Source organism: Gadus macrocephalus, chromosome 8 (genome assembly GCF_031168955.1).
Source record: "Gadus macrocephalus chromosome 8, ASM3116895v1".
Classification (NCBI taxonomy): domain Eukaryota; kingdom Metazoa; phylum Chordata; class Actinopteri; order Gadiformes; family Gadidae; genus Gadus; species Gadus macrocephalus.
In genome coordinates, this window is record NC_082389.1 from 3,737,247 (window position 1) to 3,762,414 (window position 25,168).

General features: G+C 40.4%; 3 protein-coding genes across 5 annotated transcripts in view; 2 read left to right on the forward strand and 1 right to left on the reverse strand.

Moving 5' to 3' along the window:
• Positions 1-25,086, forward strand: part of LOC132462551 (uncharacterized) — a 109,877-nt gene extending 84,791 nt beyond the window's left edge. The window contains exons 1-3 of one of the 2 annotated variants that reach the window (XM_060058124.1): positions 17,308-17,435; positions 22,426-22,517; positions 22,637-25,086. In XM_060058124.1, coding sequence (XP_059914107.1) covers positions 22,639-24,309 — 1,671 coding nt within the window. In that variant the 5' untranslated portion in view covers positions 17,308-17,435; positions 22,426-22,517; positions 22,637-22,638 and the 3' untranslated portion in view covers positions 24,310-25,086. Of the gene's footprint in view, positions 17,436-17,496; positions 18,165-22,425; positions 22,518-22,636 lie in introns of those variants that run through there. The other variant, XM_060058125.1, reaches the window with a different exon arrangement.
• slc39a6 (solute carrier family 39 member 6) overlaps positions 1-25,168 on the forward strand; it is a 583,352-nt gene that overhangs the window by 286,575 nt on the left and 271,609 nt on the right. The gene's annotated exons all lie outside the window — the stretch shown is intronic.
• The window catches only part of LOC132462545 (uncharacterized), a 570,484-nt gene that overhangs the window by 264,482 nt on the left and 280,834 nt on the right, over positions 1-25,168 (reverse strand). The gene's annotated exons all lie outside the window — the stretch shown is intronic.

Genomic DNA, 25,168 nt, shown 5'->3' on the forward strand with positions numbered 1-25,168 from the left:
TGGATTACGTCGCATTTCAACATAAAATAGCGTGTTATACACACACACACACACAAGCACACACACGCACACGCACGCACACACACACACACACACACACACACACACACACACACACACACACACACACACACACACACACACACACACACACACACGCACACGGTGCATTTCGCTGCTAAAACAACAACAAAAAAATATTCCCTCAAATATTGTTACAAAAGAACCGTTTTCCAAAGAACGAAATGTAAACCAATGCATTCTGAATGGGAGTGTTTCTCCGATTTTTCCATGCTACACAGAACAAAATGTAAACCCATGCAAATAAAGACTTCATGGTCATAATAATTTAAATATCATTAATCTCCTGAGTATGTTGGGTGGTATTCTATTTTTTTCAACGGGGCTGGTGCCGTCTCCTTTTGACCTTTTGACCCCAGACTTCTGGGGGAATAGCTGAATCAATTCATTAGTCAATCAGAAGCATGTAAATATCTTCCCGGTGGCGTAGGAGGACGACCAAGGTGTCCTTCAACATCTACGCTTCCAGGCGATTACAACGGTGCCACACATGAGCATATTCGAACATGTTTAATGGTAGTAATTAGCTGTCGAAATTGGAGGCCTTAATCAATAATGAGCAGCTATTGATTTGCTTCCCGATAAAAATTTGTGACAAATTACATGTTATTTAGCATCTACACGTTGAGATGAGTCCAATGACACCAAGCATGACACTCTAGCTAATGGTAACATGTATTTTACATGGTACACCTAGGTCTAGGACATGATCTCGGTGTAGCAAGAGGGCGAGCTTGATCTCATTGGACTCAGCTTAACGTGTAGATGCTAATTTACATGTAATTTGTCAAAAATCTCCATCGGGAAGCAAATCTATAGCTGGTCATTATTGATAAAGGCCTCCAAAATCGACAGCTAATTACTACCCCGAAACATATTCAAATATGATCATGTGTGGCACTGTTGCAATCGTCTCGAAACGTAGATGACAAAGGACACCTTGTTTGCCCTGTTGCACGACCAGGAAGATATTTTCATACTTCTAATGGATTGATTCATATTTTAAGGTTCTCGGAGTGAGACTTTAAGCGGCTGCAGCAGAAGTGTTGAGACGAAAGATGATATCAAGACATTAATAGAATATTCCCATTCACATTATGATTCTTTGTCATAACATCCGACCAAACATCCTTTACATTGACCGAGCGAAGATTATGAAAGTCCAGGCCCCCCCTTCCTGCACTCGGGGTCCGACCGGGCCAAGTTTCGGTGCGGGGGTCCCAGTTAGGCCCTAGAATATGGTATTCAAATTTCAGGGCGGTAGGACCTTCCTATCTCAAAAACTGTTTTTCCACCACATTCTGAACCATTAGGTCTCGCAGGCAACACTTCTGAAGGGGCTTTGTCCAAATGATGGGCTAGAACTACAAATCTTGGATATGTCGTTCTCGGGGCCCCGGAAAATGTGTGTAAACATTTTAGCATCACTAGCTATCTCGAAAAGGCCGGAAAAGGGGCGTGACCTCCAACAGTACAGTCAATGTACATAAGACAGAGGTTAGTTTCTAGGCCCCATTTTTTGCGGGATGGAGGTGTACATTTGTGGCTTAATGTGTGTAGACACAGCTGGCCTGTGGCCACGTCTTTGAAGTCTGGGGTCAAAAGGTCTAAAGGAGCCGGCACCACGCCGCTTATATAACAAAAAGTGAATCTGTATTTCTCTCATAACATTTTGTCATTATTGAAGAGAGGCCTGATTCTCATATATGCATGTTGGACTGTTAGGGTATAGGTTTGGGAAGAACTTCAGGCCAAAATCTTGCAAGCGAGCCGCTGGGTGCAGGTGCAACGAGATGGAGCACTTGCTGAGTCATTTCCTGTAGGGCTGGAGCCACTGGTTGAAGCGTATGCGTCCTTTGAAACCCCCTTTGATATATAAGAGACCCCAAGGTACAGTTTACTTAAATGTTCTCGCCTCAGTCACCTATTACATCACTTCCTTTAGGGCTTCGTCCTCCTAATTGATCATTGTAGTATAATTGAATGCCCTCTTTCATATTATATGATACTTCCACCTCTGGGACGTGGCAACAACTCTCCAAATCCATATGGGGAGGGGGGGGGGGGATGCTTTTGGACAGTAGGGGTGTACACTAGACATAAATAGGAAGCAAACTCAGGAGAAGGAATGACCTCTCACAAATATTTATTGAATAAATTGTTTCAAATAACCCTGCCTCATTAAATCAATGAACTTGGTGTTTTGCTTTCAAAAATAGGTTATAGAAGAAGTCTAAACTGCAGAAAATAAAAACATCCAAGCTGCCTTTTAAGGATACCTCGGAATATCTGTCTATTTTTTAACCGTCGGACCCCAGTTCACGACAAAAACAACACAATTTACGGCAGCTCCTTTGCCGCGTGGTTTTTAGAGCCATGTAAGGATTAGAGGGGGCGGTCGATAGCAACCACCATAGCAACCATGACGGTCAAGTGACTGGATGCAGCCCCGTTGAAAAAAATAGAATACCACCCAACACACTCAGGAGATTAATGATATTTAAATTATTATGACCATGAAGTCTTTATTTGCATGGGTTTACATTTCGTTCTGTGTAGCATGGAAAAATCGGAGAAACACTCCCATTCAGAATGCATTGGTTTACATTTCGTTCTTTGGAAAACGGTTCTTTAGTAATAATATTTGAGGGAATATTTTTTTGTTGTTGTTTTAGCAGCGAAATGCACCGTGTGCGTGTGTGTGTGTGTGTGTGTGTGTGTGTGTGTGTGTGTATGTGTGTGTGTGTGTGTGTGTATAACACGCTATTTTATGTTGAAATGCGACGTAATCCAGTGTTCACGAAACGTACACTGTCAACGTATGCTTTTGGCGACTGGGTTGGCTCTCAGATATACGTGTTTCTAACAAGATGATATCATTAAAAGTTACATAAAGTAACAGTTTAATAACACAAACACAGGAAGCACGTGAGCTGCTATAGCGAAAGCAGCCCACAACCTGACGTCGTTGAAACATGCGAGCGAGCCGATCAAATAACTATAAAACTAAAGATCAGACACAATCACTGACTGAAGATTATGCAAGTAAAAAGTATATTTCTCGCTAGAAATGTTATTAGAAGCACGTTTAACGGTGAATCGGTCCTAAAATATTGCATTTCCCATTCAGATAATAAAGATTAATAAAGATCATACACATTCACTGACTGAAGATTATGTAAGGAAAATGTACATTTCTCGCTAGAAATGTCATTAGAAACGCGTTTAATGGTGTGTCTGTCCTAAAATATTGCATTTCCCATTCAGATAATAAAGATTAATATAAGCTACGCCGTGTTCCGGAGCCGCGGGGGATTCTGGGAATTGGGGTTGTCAGTTGACAAATGGGGCTTTTGTTAACTTGTTTTGTTGTTAGGATTAAGTGGGGTTAATGGGTTCGGGATGTTATGTGGTTGTGTGTTGTTCTATTAACATTGTTCGTGTGTTCATTGTTGTCGACACCGTCACCGAGAGTGACGTGACCATCGTTTCGTGCAGCTGTTCCGTGTTGAAGTCTCGTTCAATAAAAACCAACTCTCGTTGTCGAGCGTTCAATAAAAACCAACTCTCGTTGTCGAGCGTGCCCCCCCCCCTACAAACGTGTCTCCCCCCCCCCCCCCCCCCCCCCTCAACAAACGTGTCGTCGTCCCCCCCCCCCCCCCTTCAACTAACGTGTTCCCCTCCCCCCTACAATCGTGTCGTCGTCGTCCCCCTCAACAAACGTGTCTCCCCCCCCCCCTCCCCGGTCAACAACAGTCTACCTCCCCCCCCCCTAAACAATCGTGTCCACAATTTGCCGCGAAAGCCATGAAACCCAAACCCCGAAACCCGCCTCCACAGCGGCACGCGTGGATACTGAAGGTATAACACGCTATTTTTTACGTTGAAATTCTACGTATCCAGTGTTCATGGAAACGTACACCGTCAACGTTTTTTCTTGGCGACTGGGTTGTGTCAGGCCACTTCTCAGAAACCAACTTGGGCGGGGTGAAACTGCCTTTGATTGCAGATGTTTTTCCCTGTCATGGTTTTCCAGTCGCAGTTAACCCTGACCAGGCCAGTTGATAAGGGGCTACGTCTTTTTGAATTCATTATTATGACATAAGTGCGAAGAAAATCAAATACACCAGCAATATTAAGGGGATGTTTAGTTAAAAACATTCCACGGACGGTTTGAAAGTAGTTGAGGTTAGAATAACCGGTTATTCTTCATGTGTGGCATGGGATTCAGTATATGTAACTAGTCTTGTGAGCTATAAGTTCAATAGGCTTCTTTGATCAAATAAGACGTCTACTCACGTTTTCTACCTCCACTCTGGCAATCAATGTGTCCAGGTTAAATCAGCCATCACCACACACCCTGACCTCTGCAATAAACCGGTAACAATCTCATCATCATCACATATCCTGATTCTGGAGAGGCCGAGTTAAAGCCACCTAGACGGCGTGGGGCAGTGGACCTGGCTACACAATGAAAATAAGGATGACGCACACCCAACCGATTGCAAGACACTGACCAACACAATATAAGTTAGAAGTCTATACACTCTTTCTACACTGCTTGATCTCTATTTTGACCAATTGTCTAGGGTTTTCACATAAATTCACAACTATGAAAGTATAGATTGTGAGCAAACAAAGCGTATCTGTCCAATCCCAAAGAGATGGACGTATAAGGCAAATACACACATTTGCTGATATTTGTACAATGCAACTTGTTGGTGTTTGTAGCCAAAATTGCCCTAAGTTAACGGTTAGATCCATTTCCTATGCAGTCAGATGGGACTCAATCCTGGGAGAAGCATCTCAGTAACGAGGGCACCTGATTCGGCTGTCTTGTATGCAGCTGTTTACAGTAATCCATGACTGATATTTTGCCTGCTAGGCCTGAGGCTAATGTGGTCATATCTTACCAAAAATACATTTAAAATGGCGGACAATATGCTACTGCTCATGACCGCATTTTTAGATTTTATTTTTGTAACAATGAAAATGTCTTCTGCGTCAAATTAGGTGACTATAAGGGTAATGGAATGTTTTTAACTTAATATTGCTGGTGTATTTTATTGTTTTCCTACTTAAGGCATAATAATGAATACCAAAATTCATTGGTATTAAATGTCTGCATCTAGCAGGTTATATACCGCAAGCATGTTCCCAACATCCCCCTCTCTTCTGCGCCTCAAGAAATTTCTGGCTATCACCACCTCTTCTGACTTAAGGCCTGTGTCTTCTTTAAACTGAAAACTAAAAGATTTAGCCCCTTATCAGCAGGCCTGGTCAGGGTTAACTGAGACGGGAAAACAATGGCAGGTAAAAACATCCGCATTCAAAGGCAGTTTCACCCACACAAGTTGGTTTCTGAGAAATGGCCTGAAAGGTAGAAGGAAGAAGCCACAAGTAGATGTGTTGAAAATAGTTGAGGTTAGTATAACCGGTTATTCTTCATGGTTGGCATGGGATTCAGATACAATCTCAAAGAGGTTGACGTATAAGGCAAGTACACACATTTACCGATATTTGTACCATGCAACTCGTTGGCGTTTGTTCCAAAGATTACAGCAAGTTAAAGGTTAGAACAATTTCCTATGGAGTCAGATCTTACTCTATCCTTGGAGAATCATCTCAGTAACGAGGCCATCCGGTTCGGCTGTCTTGTATGCAGCTGTTAACAGTAATCCTATGACCGATATTTTGGCTGTTAGGCCTAAGGATAATGTGTGCATATCATACCCAAAATACAGATATGGCGGATAATATGTTACTGTTCAAGACAGCATGTTCAGTCATTATTATTGTAACAAAGAAAACATCCCGTTAATATTGCCTGTGTATTTGATTATTTTCATACTTATGGCGCAGGGGCGATTCTAGGTCCTGACTTTTGGGGGGTCTAAGCCCCCAGGAAGCCACAGGGGTTTATGATGCCAGCATATTCCAGTTTCTTAAATTCGGCTGGAAAATCGCAAAGGGAGACATCGGAGACTCTATCCCAGCTGGAGTTGTTGTTGTGGCTATGGGAGAGATGAGGCTGGAGGTCATCGTCGATGGGGGAATGCAGAGGTGGGGGGTGGCCGTTCCTCGCCAAGCCAGCATCAGCGATGGGGGAGGGCACAGTGTTGATGGCGTCGGGCGGGCTGTTGTCTCTCTTCAAGGTCTGTGGGCTGTCTGCTATCTGTGTGTCAGATAGTGGCAGAGTAGTTGTGTGGGGGAGGCTGTAGTCTCGCTTCTTCTCAACCTGTGCTCTGATTGTGGCCTGTGCGTCAGACCATGGCAAGATTGTGGCCTGTGCGTAAAGCGAGAAGAGAAGATTGTCCCTCAACAGTTTTGAGCCTAACCTGTTTGGGTGTAGGCCATCTGCTCTGAAAAGATATTTGCGCCCCCAGAATAAGTTGAAATTGTCAATAAAGTCCCTTCCTCTTTCATTGCAGACTCTGGAAAGCCATGTATTCAGTGCAAGTAGACGACTGAATCTGTTTATTCCCCTGTCAACTGTTGGTATGGGTCCACATATAAAGGGGAGGGATTTTGAATATTGTAGATGTGATTTCCTGCCTTCTGCTGCATTTTAGGGTGACTTGGTGGAGATCCTAAATTCACTCTGGTGGGTGGTAAATCGATCTATTTATCTATCAATCCAATACATTGTATGTTTTTGAATGGTCTGCTGGTTCCTTGTCCGAAAAGCACAGACCTTTGGTCACAGTTTAACCTCAGTTAAACTCATAATACCAACGAGTATTTCATCCCAGAGGAAAGGATTTAACACATTTTGGCTACTCTCTAGCTCTTGCAGAAGAAATAAATTGTTTATAACATAACCTTTTCATCTGAGTCATAGACAACACTGTTGAAAATGTAGCATTATGTCGTATTATATTATCCATGGTTTTTCTTTTGTCCTGTACAAGATTCTGTGACCTTTATTTTCCTAATTACTATGCTGTTGCATATCTGAGCCCATAGATGGCAGTGTGAGCTAAATAATGCAGTTCTGAACCACTAAAGTGTAGAAAGGAAAAAAGACTGTTTGGATGAAGGAATAATCAAATGGATGTGAACTGTAATAACAAATTTGAGGTATATTCAATTTGATTTGCGTAATTTTCACTATACAAAGACCATATTTCCCCCTTTTTTTTATTAACACAGTTACTGAAACACATTGGTTTTCCAAGTAAACTATACATGTTAAAAATGAAAAATGGATACTAAATAAATATGTGAAGACAAAGTAAAATGAAAACTTCAAAACATATATTGTTTTATTGATAATGGAATATTGTATCAACGTACATTTTTATTAAACTTGTGATGCAAAAAAGTCAACAAGTACTTCATGTACTAGACAAATACTAAGAGAGACAGGCCACTATTTGGGGAGATCTAAACTATGTCGCCTCACATTCAGGGAGGCAAATCTATCAATCACTCGTTCAGGATCTATTTTCTCAAGAACATCACTCTCAACAAACATCACTGCTAGGTGATGGAGTCTCTTTTGCTCCACGATCCTTCTGACCAAGTTATGGAGACACTATATATATACACTATACAAGTACTGAAGGACCTTTCGCAACTGCAAATGCTGACTGGAATGGTTATTGTAGACTGAATAGTTGCCTTGGGAGAGGGGAACATGTGTGCATCTAGCAGGTTATATACTGCAAGCATGTTCCCAACATAACATCACCCTCTCTCCTGCCCCTCAAGACATTTCTGGCTATCACCACCTCTTCTGACTTAAGGCCAGTGTCTTCTTTAAACTGACAATTAAAAGATTTAGCCCCTTATCAGCAGGCCTGGTCAGGGTTAACTGAGACGGGAAAACCATGGCAGGTAAAAACATCCGCATTCAAAGGCAGTTTCACCCACACGAGTTGGTTTCTGAGAAATGGCCTGAAAGGTAGAAGGAAGAAGCCACAAGTAGACGTGTTGAAAATAGTTGAGGTTACAATAACCGGTTATTCTTCATGGTTGGCATGGGATTCAGATACAATCTCAAAGAGATTGACGTATGAGGCAAGTACACACATTTACCGATATTTGTACTATGCAACTCGTTGGCGCTTGTTCCAAAGATTGCTTCTTTCTTTTGTCCTGTACAAGATTCTGTGACCTTTATTTTCTTAGTTACCATGCTGTTGCATGTCAAAGCCCATAGATGGCAGTGTGAGCAAAAGGATGCAGTTCTGAACCCCTAAAGTGAAGAAAGGAAAAAAGACTGTTTGGATGAAGGAATAATCAAATGGATGTGAACTGTAATAACAAATTTGAGGTATATTCAATTTGCTTTGCGTAATTTTCACTAAACAATGACCATATTTCACCCATTTTTTTTATTAACACAGTTAACGGAACACATTGGTTTCAAAGTAAACTACACATGGTAAAATGAAAAATGGATACTAAATATGTGAAGAGAAAGTAAAATGAAAACTTCAAAACAAATATTGTTTTATTGATATCGGAATATTGTATCGGCATACATTTTTATAAAACTTGTGATGCAAAAAAGTCAACAAGTACTTCATGTACTAGCCTAATTATGTGAGAAACAGACCACTATTTCGGGAGCACTAAACTATGTCGCCTCACCTCAGGGACCTATACATTTTCATAAAATTTGTGCGTGTGTGTGCGTGTGTGTGCGTGTGCGTGTGTGTGTGTGTGTGTGTGTATAACACGCTATTTCATGTTGAAATGCGACGTAATCCAGTGTTCACGAAACGTACACTGTCAACGTATGCTTTTGGCGACTGGGTTGGCTCTCAGATATACGTGTTTCTAACAAGATGATATCATTAAAAGTTACATAAAGTAACAGTTTAATAACACAAACACAGGAAGCACATGAGCTGCAATAGCGAAAGCAGCCCACAACCTGACGTCGTTGAAACATGCCAGCGAGCCGATCAAATAACTATAAAACTAAAGATCAGACACAATCACTGACTGAAGATTATGCAAGTAAAAAGTATATTTCTCGCTAGAAATGTTATTAGAAGCACGTTTAACGGTGAATCGGTCCTAAAATATTGCATTTCCCATTCAGATAATAAAGATTAATAAAGATCATACACATTCACTGACTGAAGATTATGTAAGGAAAATGTACATTTCTCGCTAGAAATGTCATTAGAAACGCGTTTAATGGTGTGTCTGTCCTAAAATATTGCATTTCCCATTCAGATAATAAAGATTAATATAAGCTACGCCGTGTTCCGGAGCCGCGGGGGATTCTGGGAATTGGGGTTGTCAGTTGACAAATGGGGCTTTTGTTAACTTGTTTTGTTGTTAGGATTAAGTGGGGTTAATGGGTTCGGGATGTTATGTGGTTGTGTGTTGTTCTATTAACATTGTTCGTGTGTTCATTGTTGTCGACACCGTCACCGAGAGTGACGTGACCATCGTTTCGTGCAGCTGTTCCGTGTTGAAGTCTCGTTCAATAAAAACCAACTCTCGTTGTCGAGCGTTCAATAAAAACCAACTCTCGTTGTCGAGCGTGCCCCCCCCCCCTACAAACGTGTCTCCCCCCCCCCCCCCCCCCCCCTCAACAAACGTGTCCCCCCCCCCCCCCCCCCCCTTCAACTAACGTGTTCCCCTCCCCCCTACAATCGTGTCGTCGTCGTCCCCCTCAACAAACGTGTCTCCCCCCCCCCCTCCCCGGTCAACAACAGTCTACCCCCCCCCCCCTAAACAATCGTGTCCACAATTTTCGCTATTTTTTACGTTGAAATTCTACGTATCCAGTGTTCATGGAAACGTACACCGTCAACGTTTTTTCTTGGCGACTGGGTTGTGTCAGGCCACTTCTCAGAAACCAACTTGGGCGGGGTGAAACTGCCTTTGATTGCAGATGTTTTTCCCTGCCATGGTTTTCCAGTCGCAGTTAACCCTGACCAGGCCAGTTGATAAGGGGCTATGTCTTTTTTAATTCATTATTATGACATAAGTGCGAAGAAAATCAAATACACCAGCAATATTAAGGGGATGTTTAGTTAAAAACATTCCACGGACGGTTTGAAAGTAGTTGAGGTTAGAATAACCGGTTATTCTTCATGTGTGGCATGGGATTCAGTATATGTAACTAGTCTTGTGAGCTATAAGTTCAATAGGCTTCTTTGATCAAATAAGACGTCTACTCACGTTTTCTACCTCCACTCTGGCAATCAATGTGTCCAGGTTAAATCAGCCATCACCACACACCCTGACCTCTGCAATAAACCGGTAACAATCTCATCATCATCACATATCCTGATTCTGGAGAGGCCGAGTTAAAGCCACCTAGACGGCGTGGGGCAGTGGACCTGGCTACACAATGAAAATAAGGATGACGCACACCCAACCGATTGCAAGACACTGACCAACACAATATAAGTTAGAAGTCTATGCACTCTTTCTACAATGCTTGATCTCTATTTTGACCAACTGTCTAGGGTTTTCACATAAATTAACAACTATGAAAGTATAGATTGTGAGCAAACAAAGCGTATCCGTCCAATCCCAAAGAGATGGACGTATAAGGCAAATACACACATTTGCTGATATTTGTACAATGCAACTTGTTGGTGTTTGTAGCCAAAATTGCCCTAAGTTAACGGTTAGATCCATTTCCTATGCAGTCAGATGGGACTCAATCCTGGGAGAAGCATCTCAGTAACGAGGGCACCTGATTCGGCTGTCTTGTATGCAGCTGTTTACAGTAATCCATGACTGATATTTTGCCTGCTAGGCCTAAGGCTAATGTGGTCATATCTTACCAAAAATACATTTAAAATGGCGGACAATATGCTACTGCTCATGACCGCATTTTTAGATTTTATTTTTGTAACAATGAAAATGTCTTCTGCGTCAAATTAGGTGACTATAAGGGTAATGGAATGTTTTTAACTTAATATTGCTGGTGTATTTTATTGTTTTCCTACTTAAGGCATAATAATGAATACCAAAATTCATTGGTATTAAATGTCTGCATCTAGCAGGTTATATACCGCAAGCATGTTCCCAACATCCCCCTCTCTTCTGCGCCTCAAGAAATTTCTGGCTATCACCACCTCTTCTGACTTAAGGCCTGTGTCTTCTTTAAACTGAAAACTAAAAGATTTAGCCCCTTATCAGCAGGCCTGGTCAGGGTTAACTGAGACGGGAAAACAATGGCAGGTAAAAACATCCGCATTCAAAGGCAGTTTCACCCACACAAGTTGGTTTCTGAGAAATGGCCTGAAAGGTAGAAGGAAGAAGCCACAAGTAGACGTGTTGAAAATAGTTGAGGTTAGTATAACCGGTTATTCTTCATGGTTGGCATGGGATTCAGATACAATCTCAAAGAGGTTGACGAATAAGGCAAGTACACACATTTACCGATATTTGTACCATGCAACTCGTTGGCGTTTGTTCCAAAGATTACAGCAAGTTAAAGGTTAGAACAATTTCCTATGGAGTCAGATCTTACTCTATCCTTGGAGAATCATCTCAGTAACGAGGCCATCCGGTTCGGCTGTCTTGTATGCAGCTGTTAACAGTAATCCTATGACCGAAATTTTGGCTGTTAGGCCTAAGGATAATGTGTGCATATCATACCCAAAATACAGATAAAATGGCGGATAATATGTTACTGTTCAAGACAGCATGTTCAGTCATTATTATTGTAACAAAGAAAACATCCCGTTAATATTGCCTGTGTATTTGATTATTTTCATACTTATGGCGCAGGGGCGATTCTAGGTCCTGACTTTTGGGGGGTCTAAGCCCCCAGGAAGCCACAGGGGTTTATGATGTATATAAAGGGGAGGGATTTTGAATATTGTAGATGTGATTTCCTGCCTTCTGCTGCATTTTAGGGTGACTTGGTGGAGATCCTAAATTCGCTCTGGTGGGTGGTAAATCGATCTATTTATCTATCAATCCAATACATTGTATGTTTTTGAATGGTCTGCTGGTTCCTTGTCCGAAAAGCACAGACCTTTGGTCACAGTTTAACCTCAGTTAAACTCATAATACCAACGAGTATTTCATCCCAGAGGAAAGGATTTAACACATTTTGGCTACTCTCTAGCTCTTGCAGAAGAAATAAATTGTTTATAACATAACCTTTTCATCTGAGTCATAGACAACACTGTTGAAAATGTAGCATTATGTCGTATTATATTATCCATGGTTTTTCTTTTGTCCTGTACAAGATTCTGTGACCTTTATTTTCCTAATTACTATGCTGTTGCATATCTGAGCCCATAGATGGCAGTGTGAGCTAAATAATGCAGTTCTGAACCACTAAAGTGTAGAAAGGAAAAAAGACAGTTTGGATGAAGGAATAATCAAATGGATGTGAACTGTAATAACAAATTTGAGGTATATTCAATTTGATTTGCGTAATTTTCACTATACAAAGACCATATTTCCCCCTTTTTTTTATTAACACAGTTACTGAAACACATTGGTTTTCCAAGTAAACTATACATGTTAAAAATGAAAAATGGATACTAAATAAATATGTGAAGACAAAGTAAAATGAAAACTTCAAAACATATATTGTTTTATTGATAATGGAATATTGTATCAACGTACATTTTTATTAAACTTGTGATGCAAAAAAGTCAACAAGTACTTCATGTACTAGACAAATACTAAGAGAGACAGGCCACTATTTGGGGAGATCTAAACTATGTCGCCTCACATTCAGGGAGGCAAATCTATCAATCACTCGTTCAGGATCTATTTTCTCAAGAACATCACTCTCAACAAACATCACTGCTAGGTGATGGAGTCTCTTTTGCTCCACGACCCTTCTGACCAAGTTTTGGAGACACTATATATATACACTATACAAGTACTGAAGGACCTTTCGCAACTGCAAATGCTGACTGGAATGGTTATTGTAGACTGAATAGTTGCCTTGGGAGAGGGGAACATGTGTGCATCTAGCAGGTTATATACTGCAAGCATGTCCCCAACATAACATCACCCTCTCTCCTGCCCCTCAAGACATTTCTGGCTATCACCACCTCTTCTGACTTAAGGCCAGTGTCTTCTTTAAACTGACAATTAAAAGATTTAGCCCCTTATCAGCAGGCCTGGTCAGGGTTAACTGAGACGGGAAAACCATGGCAGGTAAAAACATCCGCATTCAAAGGCAGTTTCACCCACACAAGTTGGTTTCTGAGAAATGGCCTGAAAGGTAGAAGGAAGAAGCCACAAGTAGACGTGTTGAAAATAGTTGAGGTTACAATAACCGGTTATTCTTCATGGTTGGCATGGGATTCAGATACAATCTCAAAGAGATTGACGTATGAGGCAAGTACACACATTTACCGATATTTGTACTATGCAACTCGTTGGCGCTTGTTCCAAAGATTGCTTCTTTCTTTTGTCCTGTACAAGATTCTGTGACCTTTATTTTCTAAGTTACCATGCTGTTCCATGTCAAAGCCCATAGATGGCAGTGTGAGCAAAAGGATGCAGTTCTGAACCCCTAAAGTGAAGAAAGGAAAAAAGACTGTTTGGATGAAGGAATAATCAAATGGATGTGAACTGTAATAACAAATTTGAGGTATATTCAATTTGCTTTGCGTAATTTTCACTAAACAATGACCATATTTCACCCATTTTTTTATTAACACAGTTAACGAAACACATTGGTTTCAAAGTAAACTATACATGGTAAAATGAAAAATGGATACTAAATATGTGAAGAGAAAGTAAAATGAAAACTTCAAAACAAATATTGTTTTATTGATATCGGAATATTGTATCGGCATACATTTTTATAAAACTTGTGATGCAAAAAAGTCAACAAGTACTTCATGTACTAGCCTAATTATGTGAGAAACAGACCACTATTTCGGGAGCACTAAACTATGTCGCCTCACCTCAGGGACCTATACATTTTCATAAAATTTGTGATGCAAAAAAATCAACAAGTACAGCTTGTACTAGACTAGGGCTGGCCCGAATGCCATTTTTCAGGCTTCGAATACTCGTTGGTTTTTCCGAGCGAATATTCGAATACTCGTTCCAGAAAAAAACACCATCAAAAACAACATGAATAATCTCTATATACTCCCTGGAACCGATTTTGACAGGATCTGCATATTTTGTTGAAGATTTAATAGCTTTTGAACATTAATTAGCAGACCTAAGTAGGTTGAAGTTCCTTAGTTTTTCCCTGTGAAAGCGAACAGCTGTTGCTCCGTTCCAAATCAGCTGTTCTCTGCCATCTCAGCCCTTACGGGAGCTTTTCAATTCATCCTGGAACGTGGATCTTTTCAGGGACTTTGTACAATAAATCCATAACAAATACCGAATATTGATTTTCTTATGTGTCCATATTATATCCATTATATTGTCCGGCTATTCCCAAGACGCTCACGCTCTGCAGCAAGCCAGTCACAGTTGATTGGCGCGGCGCTGTACAGCGAACGTAAACAAACAACTAAGCGAAGGTTTTAAGTATTACTTTTCCTCCAGAGATCCCGCTAATGTTGTGTTATAAAGTAAAGGGAAACAAGATATCTATTCTTCCTCCACCTCTCTCGCTTCTCTGCTTGGTGGCGCTGACGCTTATAGTTTGCCTCCCTCGCTCTGGTAACGTCACGTATGTGAAAAAAAAAAAAAAGGAAGCTCCGAATACTGATTGATGCTTCAAATACAAATTTTCCGAACGAGTATTCGAATATTCGAATAATTCGGGCCAGCCCTATACTAGACTAATACTAAGAGAGACAGACCACTATTTCGGGAGAACTAAACTATGTCGCCTCACTTTCAGGGAGGCAAATCTATCAATCACTCGTTCAGGATCTATTTAGTCAAGAACATCAATCTCAACAGACATCAGTGATAGGTGATGAAGTCTCTTGCTACATGGTCCTTCTTAGCCAGGAATGGAGACGTCTTAAAGCACTGAAGGACCTTTCGGAACTGCAGCAGCTGACTGGTATGCTTATTGCAGACTTAATAGTTGCCTTGAGAGAGGGGAAAATGTCTGCATCTAGCAGGTTATATACCGCAAGCATGTTCCCAACATCACCCTCTCCTGCGCCTCAAGAAATGTCTGGCTATCACCACCTCTTCTGACTTAAGGCCAGTGTCTTCTTTAAACTGACAATTAGCACCCATGTCAACTTTATCTGCTCCTTGCGCCTTCCCATGCTTATCATGCTACGAACCATTACAAGCCTCTGCCGACAAAAGCATGAAACAATTCAAGAAGATGTATAGATAGAATCGCCTTGTGGTTAAATGTCATGGTGTCTGGTCACGTTTTTTACCTCTACTCTGGCAGTCAATATGTACAGGTTAAATCAGCCATCACCCTGACCTCTGCAATAAACCGGTTTCAATCTCATCATCATAACATACCCTGAGTCTGGAGGGGCAAGTTAAAGCCATCTAGATGTTTTGTGGCAACGCAACTGGCTACACAATGAAAATAAGGATGACGCACACCCAACCGATGCAAGATACTGACCAACAAATTATTGGATAGAAGTCTGTACGTTCTTACTATTTTGCTTGATCTCTATTTGGACCAACTGTCTTGGATTTTTACAAACATTCACATCGATGAAAGTATAGATTGTGAGCAAACTAAGCATATCGTTCCAATCCCAACGAGTTGGACCAATAAGGCAAGTACACACATATACAGATTTTGTATCATGCAACTCATTGTCGTTAGTAGCCAAAATTGCCCTAAATTAACGGTTAGAACCATTTCCAATGGAGTCAGAAGGTACTCTATCCTGGGAGAAGCATCTCAGTAATGGTATATCCAGATTCGGATGACTTGTATGCAGCTGTTTCCAGTAATCCCATAACTGATATTTTGCCTCTTAGGCCTAAGGATAATGTGGTCATATCTTACCAAAAATACATTTAAAATGGAGGACAATATGCTACTGTTCAATGCATAATTTTTCAGTCTTTATTGTTGTATCAATGAAAATGTCTTCTGCGTCACATTCGTTGACTATAATGGTAATGGAATGTTTTTAACTATACATCCCCTTAATATTGCTGGTGTATTTTATTTTTTTCCTACTTAAGGCATAATAATGAATACCAAAAGATTTAGCCCCTTATCAGCAGGCCTGGTTAGGGTTAACTGAGACGGGAAAACCATGGCAGGTAAAAACATCCGCATTCAAAGGCAGTTACCCACACAAGTTGGTTTCTGAGAAATGGCCTGAAAGGTAGAAGGAAGAAGCCACAAGTAGACGTGTTGAAAATAGTTGAGGTTAGTATAACCGGTTATTCTTCATGGTTGGCATGGGATTCAGATCCAATCTCAAAGAGGTTGACGTATAAGGCAAGTACACATATTTACCGATATTTGTACCATGCAACTCGTTGGCGTTTGTTCCAAAGATTGCAGCAAGTTAAAGGTTAGAAAAATTTCCTATGGAGTCAGATCTTACTCTATCCTTGGAGAATCATCTCAGTAACGAGGCCATCCGGTTCGGCTGTCTTGTATGCAGCTGTTAACAGTAATCCTATGACTGATATTTTGGCTGTTAGGCCTGAGGATAATGTGTGCATATCATACCAAAAATACAGATACAATGGCGGATAATATGTTACTGTTCAAGACAGCATGTTCAGTCATTATTATTGTAACAAAGAAAACATCCCCTTATTATTGCCTGTGTATTTGATTATTTTCATACTTATGGCGCAGGGGCGATTTTAGGTTCTGACTTTTGGGGGGTCTAAGCCCCCAGGAAGCCACCGGGGTTTATTATCGATCTATTTATCTATCAATCCAATACATTGTATGTTTTTGAATGGTCTGCTGGCTCATTGTCCGAAAAACACAGACCTTTTGTAACAGTTTAACCTCAGTTAAACTCATAATACCAATGAGTATTTACCTATCAAGTGACATGGAATGTCTCCTTGTCCAAACCTTGCACGCTTGAAACTGGTGTCCCTCAAGGCTCTGTACTGGGACCTCTTCTGTTCTCCCTCTATACCAAATATACCAATTTAACATTTCTTTACGGCTTTAACTATGTGGCTTTAGTAAAACATAGTTTCAACCTCCCTTTGCACTTATCACATTTTCTGCAAGAAATGCATTTTCTAGTTTAAGACTTTCTCCTCAGATTTTCAAACCGTGGATTCCGGCCCTCAACTGTTGCAGGCCCCAATGCAGTTGCATTCCCTGCATATATGGTAGTTAAGGCCCAGGTTGAGGTGTCAATGTCTTGGTTACAGGCAGGGTGTGGGGGAGTTTCCTGGAGATAGCGTGACTTAAAAAATATGGGTGTTTCCCTCCCAGCTCAGCTTTAAGACGCGAGTTAGAGAGACAGAGCTCACAATGCTTCCTGGTCTCAAGAGACGTTGCAGCCAAGGTAGGACATTTTCTGCAGTTATATTGACACCTAGTACAATAATGTTGTGACCCGATATTATATATATACCCAGGTGAAAAAATATTATACTTCAACTACACTTTTGATAGGATGATTTAAATACACTTAAATACACTTTTAATTACAGCTTATGTATGTAACTGTATTCTGTACTAACTTTGTTGTATTCAAGTTTACCAAAATGTACTAAGCTATACCTTAAATACTACTATAGCTATACGTCAGTATACTCCAAATGTAAATAGTATGCTAAAATGTCACCATTTTTGACAACCTTAAAGTTTACTAAGGTACACCAGTGAAAAGTTTGATTTCTAGCATTCGAAACACAATTGCAGCAGAATTGCATTATATCACAAGTGTGTTTGAAATATCCATAAAAAGGCATTACAGTTCAATTGATAGTAGTATAGAAGTCTATTTTGAACACACTATTATCATACCTCTGTCATATTTCAAATAAATCTATTCACTTGCTGACTATAGAAAGTATAGTCAGAAAGTGACCATACTTTCTGTCACAATTCTGTCACAATTCAAGCATCAAATCCATGTACTTAAATTATAATGTTATTATTATTAGGTTGGTCCGCTTACTAAAACCCGACGCAGAACCAAAAACGTTCACGTCTGCGTGGTCATTGTGTTGCGGGAACCTGGGACCAGAATGAACCCTTAACACAGACTGTATGGGTTGTAGCTGCTGAGGTAATGGGCCAATCACGGCGCATTAAATCGAAGAATGATGCGGTGATTGGTTGCGCGCAAAATCATTTAAAAAAGCATGCAGCGCTCAACTATTGTTTTTCTTAAGTTTCTTTCTTTCTTTCTTTCTTTCTTTCTTTCTTTCTTTCTTTCTTTCTTTCTTTCTTTCTTTCTTTCTTTCTTCATTATTCTCTGCAAACTTTACCACAGCATTGGCCTACTGAATGCCAGAGATATATTTTACGCATTGGACTGAATGCCACATAAATATATAATTATGTTTTCGCACATTTTCAACTTTTGAAAGTTTACAGAAAAGTATATTCCTTTGCTGGTGTTGCAAAGGCCAATAGCCTTTTGAGGCAGTGTGGTTTTTGCATATTGGTGTTAAGGGTCAATAATGCTCATTATCATACATTAGTCACCATGTCTGTGGAGACATTTGTATGCAGTCACATGTTATTATACCCCCTCCACCCAAAAATCAGGTCCCCCAAACTCCAGTCCCCACCACAACAAAACCCCCACCCCCGCCGCCGCTGACATAATCTCACTCTGAACTCTGAACTTAAAAACTTGAGAGCCCTGATAGTGTGTTCAAAATAGACTTATATACTACTATCAATTGAACTGTAATACCTTTTAAGTATATTTCAAACGCCCTGGTGATGTAATGCAATTGTACTGCAAGTGTGTTTCGAATTCTAGAAATCATACTTTGCACTGGTGTAAGTAGTACTTATGTAGTAGTATTTAAGGTATAGCTTAGTACATTTTGGTATACTTGAATGCGACGAAATTAGTGAAGTATAATATTTTTCACCTGTGTTGCCCTTATCTAGAGCTGGATTACCAATACACAGCGTTTAAAACTGAGCAAAGTCGATGCCAACAGACGGTTACAATATCAATCAATAGTAAAGTATGTGATATGATGGTTGATTCTTTTATATTGAGTAAAACTCATGTTCCACCATGTTCATGCGGAATATGGCGGAACACTAGTTAACAATACGTCACCAACTGGGCAAGTTATCAAAATCTGGCCCCATTCGCCGAAAGGAACTTTCTGACGTTGCAAAAGTGTTTTCCCCATAAATCCTAGAGATCTGAACGCACCATAAGTATATGCATTTCAGGTGAACCAAAGAACAACTTAAAACTAAGAATAAAGTACTATTCAAGTGTACTTTAATACAATTTTGGCTAAATTAAAGTTGTACCACTAGAAGTATTTGTATTTTTGTATGCTATGAAATATCCAAATATTCCTTATCATTCCAACTTTTTTCATCAACCAGCATATATTTACGTTTCAGGACCAAATAACCTATAATTCAACCATATTATATTATGTTCAGACTTTTCTCATACATTTTTAGCACCTCATTCAAGGAAAGAATTCAGTCTCTGAACAACAGAATACTGTAGACTAACAGGTATTAAACACAAAACGTGTGTTTCCTGCAGTAGAGAAAACCTTTTCTCTAGGTGTGGAGGAGGCCTGTACACTTATAAGAAAAGGCCATGTTTGACAGTAAGGGATAGGTCATTCTCTGGTCCCACCACTAGGCAGCAGGGTCATCAGATGTAAGGGTTGGTGTCATAACGTCACACATATACATCTCCTTCTCTGCCTGTTCCTGGATATTCATGGGTCTCTGCTGTCGCATATTTTCGCATATTTTCGGCATCCTCATCTCCATTGGAGACATATTTTAACTCTTGCAGGGGGTTCGGTTGCAGTTAAACAAATAGAGACAGGCTTATCAATAAAAACTGAAAACATCCATTAAAGGCATAGGTCATGATTAGGATTTCGAACCTATCAAATAAAATGTCATTATTACCCTCATAACCAACGATGGTACTCAAAAAGTATCACAAAGTTGGCATGGGTCGTAACCATGGCGATAAAACACGCCCCTCTTTCCTAAAGCTTTCAACCCAATACATGTTTTTTTAAATGACAGTGTCGAATTTCAGCTGAACTAGTGGGTTTACTGGCTCTTCAACCCTTTGCTTGCCTTAATGTTGGGGCATTAACCTCGTAGAAGGGATGCAGACCTTTCACCACAGTAGCGGTTACTTCTCAAATTCCTCCGCTGACATCTTACCCTTTGCCGCTGAGGTAAATTAAGTGTCTTTCATCCGAGCGCTGGCTTGTTAATAGAGCTGTAGGCTGGCTTTTACTTAGAAATCTGCGATTGAGAACTTGATCGCATGTGGTCAATGATGGCTCAACCCAGACTCAGGGGCGTTTCTAGGTTTCTGAAACATCCGGGGCTTAGCCCAAGAGGGAATAGGACAGTGCGCGCAGCAAATTTTGTTGTATACTTTATTGCGCATGCACATTTTTTTTTCAGAATCCTTTACTGAGATAAACAAAATAGGCAGGTAATTATAGCTTTGAATAGCTAACTGACTGCTGCTTATTCCCAGACATCGAAGGTTCCATTCAAGTTATTTCAGAGTAAAATGAATACAAGTGAGACAGACCTTACCTTACCTATATCAGGGGTGTTAAACTCATTTTCACAAAGGGCCACTCTATGATGAAATGATAATCACACTAAGGGCCGACATGGAGTTTACTGACATGCCTTCTTTTGAATCCAAAAAGTAAAAACAACATATCTATGAATATATTGTATACAACCTGCGTACAGGGTCATATAGGCCAGGTTTCATTTAAACATTTTGGGGGACAAATTATAGGTCGGGGGTATGGGGGTGCTCCCCCAGAAAATTTTGAGCATCAAACACTTAATTTCCTGCATTCTGGTGGATTTTTATTCATCCATCTGTGCCTTTTCTGCATCATTTTATAGTGGAAATATAGTTTTTTTTTCTGTGAAGGAAAAGACAACATTCAGAAAAAAAAAAAATATTATGGAATATAATGCAGTAAGGCTCTCAGGCATCCTGGATTTTTCAAAACATTCTGCAAATTGAAAACATATCACATGTTTTGGGTATTTCTTTTTTAGGAATCATGACTCAGCACCAGTGTTAACTATTTATGACACTTAGCATTGGTAATGAAATGACAGCCACCATTGGAATTGAAAAGGGTGGGCAGCTAGCTAGTTAGCTAAATTGTAACTTAAGGCAAAAGTTTGAAACAAATCCTGTTCGCATTCATCCTTAGACACTTGACACAATCAGTCATCAATATTGGCATGCTATTTAGCCTCATAGATGGGCCTATTTATAGCCCACAGAAAACTGACATATTTTCTTCAATAGAAATTCATCAATTTATGGCTTAAAATCTTGAGCAGTAACAAATGGGAGCACGTGCGGATATGGCACCGGCTCTGCATGCAGCAAAATAAAAAAGTATAATATATATTTTTTTCTTTTTTTAACAAAAAAGATTTGGGGCTAATCAAATTAGATCCGGGGCTTTAGCCCCGAATGAAACAGCCTAGTGACGCCACATCTGATCGCTATACTCATTATTGATCTTCAAATCTGGTAAAGGGCTAAACCGCACAGGCACAGAAGGATGGCCAGGTCCTGGAACTGAAACAATCATGCGTTTAGGAACACATTTTTTGAAACAGAAGCAGAACCGAAAAGCAGAACCGAAAATAAGTTGTCTTATCTAATCTACGGTTCATAGAAATTGCGTCATCGCTGGATCTCCTGCAAGCCATCTATATCTTTTCATCTGCCAATTGCCTGCTGGTTCCTCATGCACGAATGCAGCCACCTTATTGACATTTTATGAACAACTCCTTCTAAATAAATTATATTTTTAAAAGTTTGAAGAATCATATGGTATAGCCTTTGTGTAGACCACTGACGTCTAAATTCTCCCACTCAATTCTCAAAACATATTCTCGAAAAGTAATACATGAAAAGCGTTTGAAAAGTGTTTTGATTTGCCGGGTGCGTCAATCGTGTCCTCATGTCTGTCGGAAACTAAACCTAAACCATTATGCATGTTCTCCGCTCGATCAATCAGTGTTTACTTACTTTGAACCCCTGTAGAGAAGGGCAACGCATTGCTGAGATCTTGGGGGCCTGCCCGTCTTCTCAGGTTGGTCATCAACCGGCAGGAGGAGCGTGTACGGCGTAGAGACGCAGATCTTTGCCTAGGTGCTCGAGAGAAGGGTGATAGACCCTTATGCCCTCAGAGCTATACACATACACACACTACATATACATGTAAACACCAACCCCCCCCCACACACACACACACACACACACATGGAAAATGAGGATGTTTTTCTGACATTTTGTGTCTCATTTGCAGATCGCACCAGGGATATTTCTACGAGAATCTCTCTCCAAATCAACACCAAGGGAACCTGGTTTCAGACAGGAAACTGATTGTTGGCTGTCAGGGTTCGTCTTGCTATCTTTTCAACTCCTCAGGAAGCAACTAAAACCTTTTGAATTTAAGCTAAGAAATTGTGTTACATTTAAAAATACGCAATATAATCCTAATTTCTTTATCATTACAGAAATGATGAACCCAAGTGGTCAAGAGTCCCCTGAGCGGCTAGCAGAAGCTGTTAAGAAAGAAGGCAGTAAGATTGAAGGACATCCAGGTATCCTGGAAGTTTACAATCTTCCTCTGAAACCCCATCCAATGAATGTAGAGGAATGCATGCGCTTCATATTTGGAAAAGACTCAAATAGTAAACGGAACCGCACCATCATGGTTCTAGGAGCCACTGGGGCGGGGAAGTCCACCCTGGTCAACGGGATGATCAACTACATCCTGGGGGTCACATGGGACGATACCTTTAGATTCAAGTTGGTAGACGAAGACACGGCCAAGTCTCAGGCTCACAGCCAGACCTCTGAAGTCAGCGTGTACAAGCTCAACCACCGAGAGGGCTTCCAGATCGACTACTCCCTGACTATTGTGGACACGCCGGGTTTCGGAGACACAAGAGGCATAGAGAGAGACAAGAAGATTATAAGTCAGCTAGAAACGCTTTTCTCAGCTAAACTTGGTGTCAGCGATATTGATGCCATCTGCTTCGTGGCCCAAGCGTCGCTCGCTCGGCTAACGCCCACACAGAAATATGTCTTTGACTCGGTGCTCTCCATATTTGGGAAAGATGTGGCAGATAACATCCGGATTTTGGTGACATTTTCAGATGGCCAACACTGTCAGATTCTCGATGCAATCAACGAGTCTGGGGTCCCATGTCCTAAAAGGAAAGATGGTTTACCAATTCACTTCAAATTCAATAACTCTGCCTTGTTTGCTGACAACAAGGTACCCGATGCGAAAGGTGAGGCCGACAATGATGATGATGATGATGATGATGATGATGATGATGATGGAGGTGTCGTGGGGGAATTTGATAAAAGGTTTTGGGCCATGGGAACCAACAGCATGAAAAAATTCTTTTCTGCTCTGAATGTCATTGAGACCAAGAGCTTGACCTTAACCCAGGAGGTGCTCAGACAGAGAGCTCAGCTGGAGACTTGCATTGAGAATCTCCAGATTAAGGTGAAATTGGGTTTAGATAAACTTGAGGAGATTAAACAAGAATCTCAAATTCTCCAAAAACACGAGGCGGTGATCACAGTCAATGCAAACTTTCAGTATGAGATCAGCATCAAGAAACCTGTTCAGTTTGACATTTCCAACACAGGAAATTACATCACTAACTGTCAGCAATGTCAAACGACTTGCCACTTTCCCTGCGCCATACCAAACGATGCTAACAAGAGGAAGTGTGCTGCCATTGGACCAGACGGCAACTGCAAACAATGCAAGAACAAGTGCCCTTGGAATGTGCATTTCAACCAGAAGTACAAATGGGTTTACAACCAGGTTACCGAGAAACGAACCTATCAAGATCTGAAAGACAAGTATCAGAACGCAGAAAAAGATATCAAATCGGTTAATGACATCATCCGACAGATGAAGAAGGAGCACACCATCCTAGAGGAGGATGTGTTGATACTCATGGAGGACTCAGTTCAGTGTCTCAACACCCTGAAGGAGATCGCTCTGAAGCCCAATCCACTGTCAACACTTGAATACATTGACCTGCTGATAGAGGGAGAGAAGTCAGAGGGCCAGACTGGCTTCCAGGAGCGCATCACAAAGCTCCAGGGAATGAGAAAGATGTGGGAATTAAAAGAGAAGCTTGCCAAAGGATGTAAGATCTAGATGTGGGGGCAGGATAGTCCAGTGGTTTGTGCTCTACCTGTGCTTTATATATTAATGCTTGATCTTATATGTGATAACAAGAATGCTGTTAATGAGAACAGAGTAATGATACTGCTACAAAATAATACATGTTGGTTAAAATGTGAATCTGAATATGTTGAATATGAAAAAATAACAGAAGCTATTGAATCAATATTTACAAAAGTGTTATCATGATGATGCTTGTTAATTTAAAGAGTTAAAGATGATTACAATTATCGGTGAACATTGTATATTCTCAAATATTAGTTTAAAGTTAGCCTTATCAGGCTGTCCTTTCTCTTCCACTGGTGAGTTTTAACGACATGAAACCACCAGCAGGGGGTGACCACAGTCAGAGATGGGTTGTGTGTTAAACTTTGTAGAAACAAACACATTTACATTATGTTCAAGGATGAGAGCACCACTCACATCCCTTCAGTTATATGGCAACAGATCGTACAATTTCTCCATTGCTAAAACACTGTTTGTGTGGGGTTCACTTGAACAATTATGAATTAAAGATGTTCCTTACGACGTTGTTTTGTGAATGACAAAAAAGAAAATGCCTAGAAATCAATCAAAGTGGCCAAATGTGTTGATTTTTACTAGCCTTTAAGAATGGTTTTCACCTGCCTTTTACGTTATTGATGCATTCAAGCTTTAAAAACATTTAAAGTTGTATTCATTTGTCATTATTATCTTGTACAGAATTTGTAACGAATGTATATGCAAAATTAAAGCCTACATATAATGCTTTTTTGGAGTTATTAATTTCATGTTGGGCTACTACTACACAAACAAAATACACTTTAAAATGTTGACGCTTAATTTCCGCAAA